This window comes from Seriola lalandi, unplaced genomic scaffold (genome assembly GCF_002814215.2).
Source record: "Seriola lalandi dorsalis isolate HSWRI2012SDOR001 ecotype SW California unplaced genomic scaffold, Sedor1 jcf7180002053136, whole genome shotgun sequence".
Classification (NCBI taxonomy): Eukaryota; Metazoa; Chordata; class Actinopteri; order Carangiformes; family Carangidae; genus Seriola; species Seriola lalandi.
In genome coordinates this window covers 19,147-20,548 of record NW_019523689.1, presented here as the reverse complement: position 1 = coordinate 20,548, position 1,402 = coordinate 19,147, and the positions used below count along the sequence as shown (strand labels likewise).

The following is a 1,402-nucleotide window of genomic DNA, read 5'->3' as shown; positions in this document are numbered from 1 at the left end:
TTAAGTTAATCAAATCTGCTCACAGCAGTGAATTCAGCAGCAGTTTAAACATATGAAAAGTTTATTTAGTTTCTAGTGAGAAACTAGAGATCAGGTGGTTAACAACAAATAAGGAAGTAAATCCAGTTACACACACACACCTCCATGAGAGAGAGGAGAGTCCTCTTACCTTGTAGTATTTACCTCCGGTGTCGTTCTGAAACAGCGTGATGCATTTACTGTCCAGCCGCCAGTAATGTCTTTTCCTCTGAAACATAGAGATGAAGAGGATACAAAGAAGAAGGAGAGAAGACAAAAGAGGAAAGAAAAGAAACAGAGGTAAGGAAGTAAGGAAAGAGGAAGGAGAAAGGAAGAAGAGACGTAGGGGGAAGTACAGAGATGGAAAAAGGGGGAGAGAAAAGAGGAGTCGGCATGAAGCAGAGAAACGTTGACATCACTCAACAGAATCACATTCAACTAGTTTCAACCTTCACACAGAACTGACACATCCAGAACTGACACATCCAACATTCAAATTAAAACAAGCTGAAAGATCATATTGATGTTTTTATTATAAGAAATGATCCTGAATATGTTTGTGGCACTAACTGCAAACTCAGTCAATAAAAATGTGAAAAACCAGAGATCAAATTTAAAGATGAAAATCTGTAACGAGGAATCAAAGCATTGCAGCAGCAGCAGCAGGAGTTGAGTTCTAGTATAGAAATATCTACAGTGATGTCGGGGGAGGCAGCTGAACTCTGGGACACTCTGTCCCGTTTCTGACCCGTCTCATCCTTCACGGATGGACGAACAGTGCGGGGCCTCCCCGACTCATCGACCTGCAGCGTCACACGCCAGGCTGAGCTCAGCTGAAGCCTCTCTGCCGAGAGCTGGACTCCTCTGTCAGCGTTCCACTGACCTCAGGGGTCGGAGGTCAGAGCCGGAGATGATGTCACACCAGAGTTGACCACGTTCTGGTGCAACAAGTCGGAAGCTCCTTATCGACATTGTGTTTCGCACAAACAAACAACTGGTCCACAGATGGAGGTCGAGCAGCGACGTGTGTCTGACACTAATGTTGTTGCTCCTAGCAGCCATGTTGGATTTTGTGGTTCTTCTGACTGATGTTCCAGTTGACACTCACTTGACAAGAGGATTTTACGACTGTAGACTAAATGAATCTGAGCAGACGCAGCGCGCCGCCCGGTGTCTCTCCGCCACGACACACGGTTCATAACCAACACGCGTGATGTCAGAGAGGCTCATCACTGATGCACACACGCTTTTCCACCGCCTCACTGTTATCTTGTCTCTTTACTGCACGCTGTGTGAATTTAACATTTCAAGATGTGGTTATAATCACAGACAGGTGGACAGACAGGTGGACAGACAGGTGGACGGACAGGTGGACGGACAGGTG

At 46.0% G+C, this 1,402-nt stretch overlaps 1 protein-coding gene across 1 annotated transcript in view; it reads right to left on the bottom strand.

The window, feature by feature from the left end:
* Positions 1 to 169: 169 nt before the first annotated feature.
* LOC111651033 (serine/threonine-protein kinase D1-like) overlaps positions 170 to 1,402 on the bottom strand; it is a gene marked incomplete at its 3' end in the record, with an annotated part of 5,421 nt that continues 4,188 nt past the window's right edge. The window contains exons 6-7 of the mRNA XM_023400993.2: positions 714 to 901; positions 170 to 247 (exon numbers count right to left, since the gene is read on the bottom strand). Of these exons, the coding sequence (XP_023256761.1) occupies positions 170 to 247; positions 714 to 901 (266 nt within the window). The remainder of the gene's footprint in view (positions 248 to 713; positions 902 to 1,402) is intronic.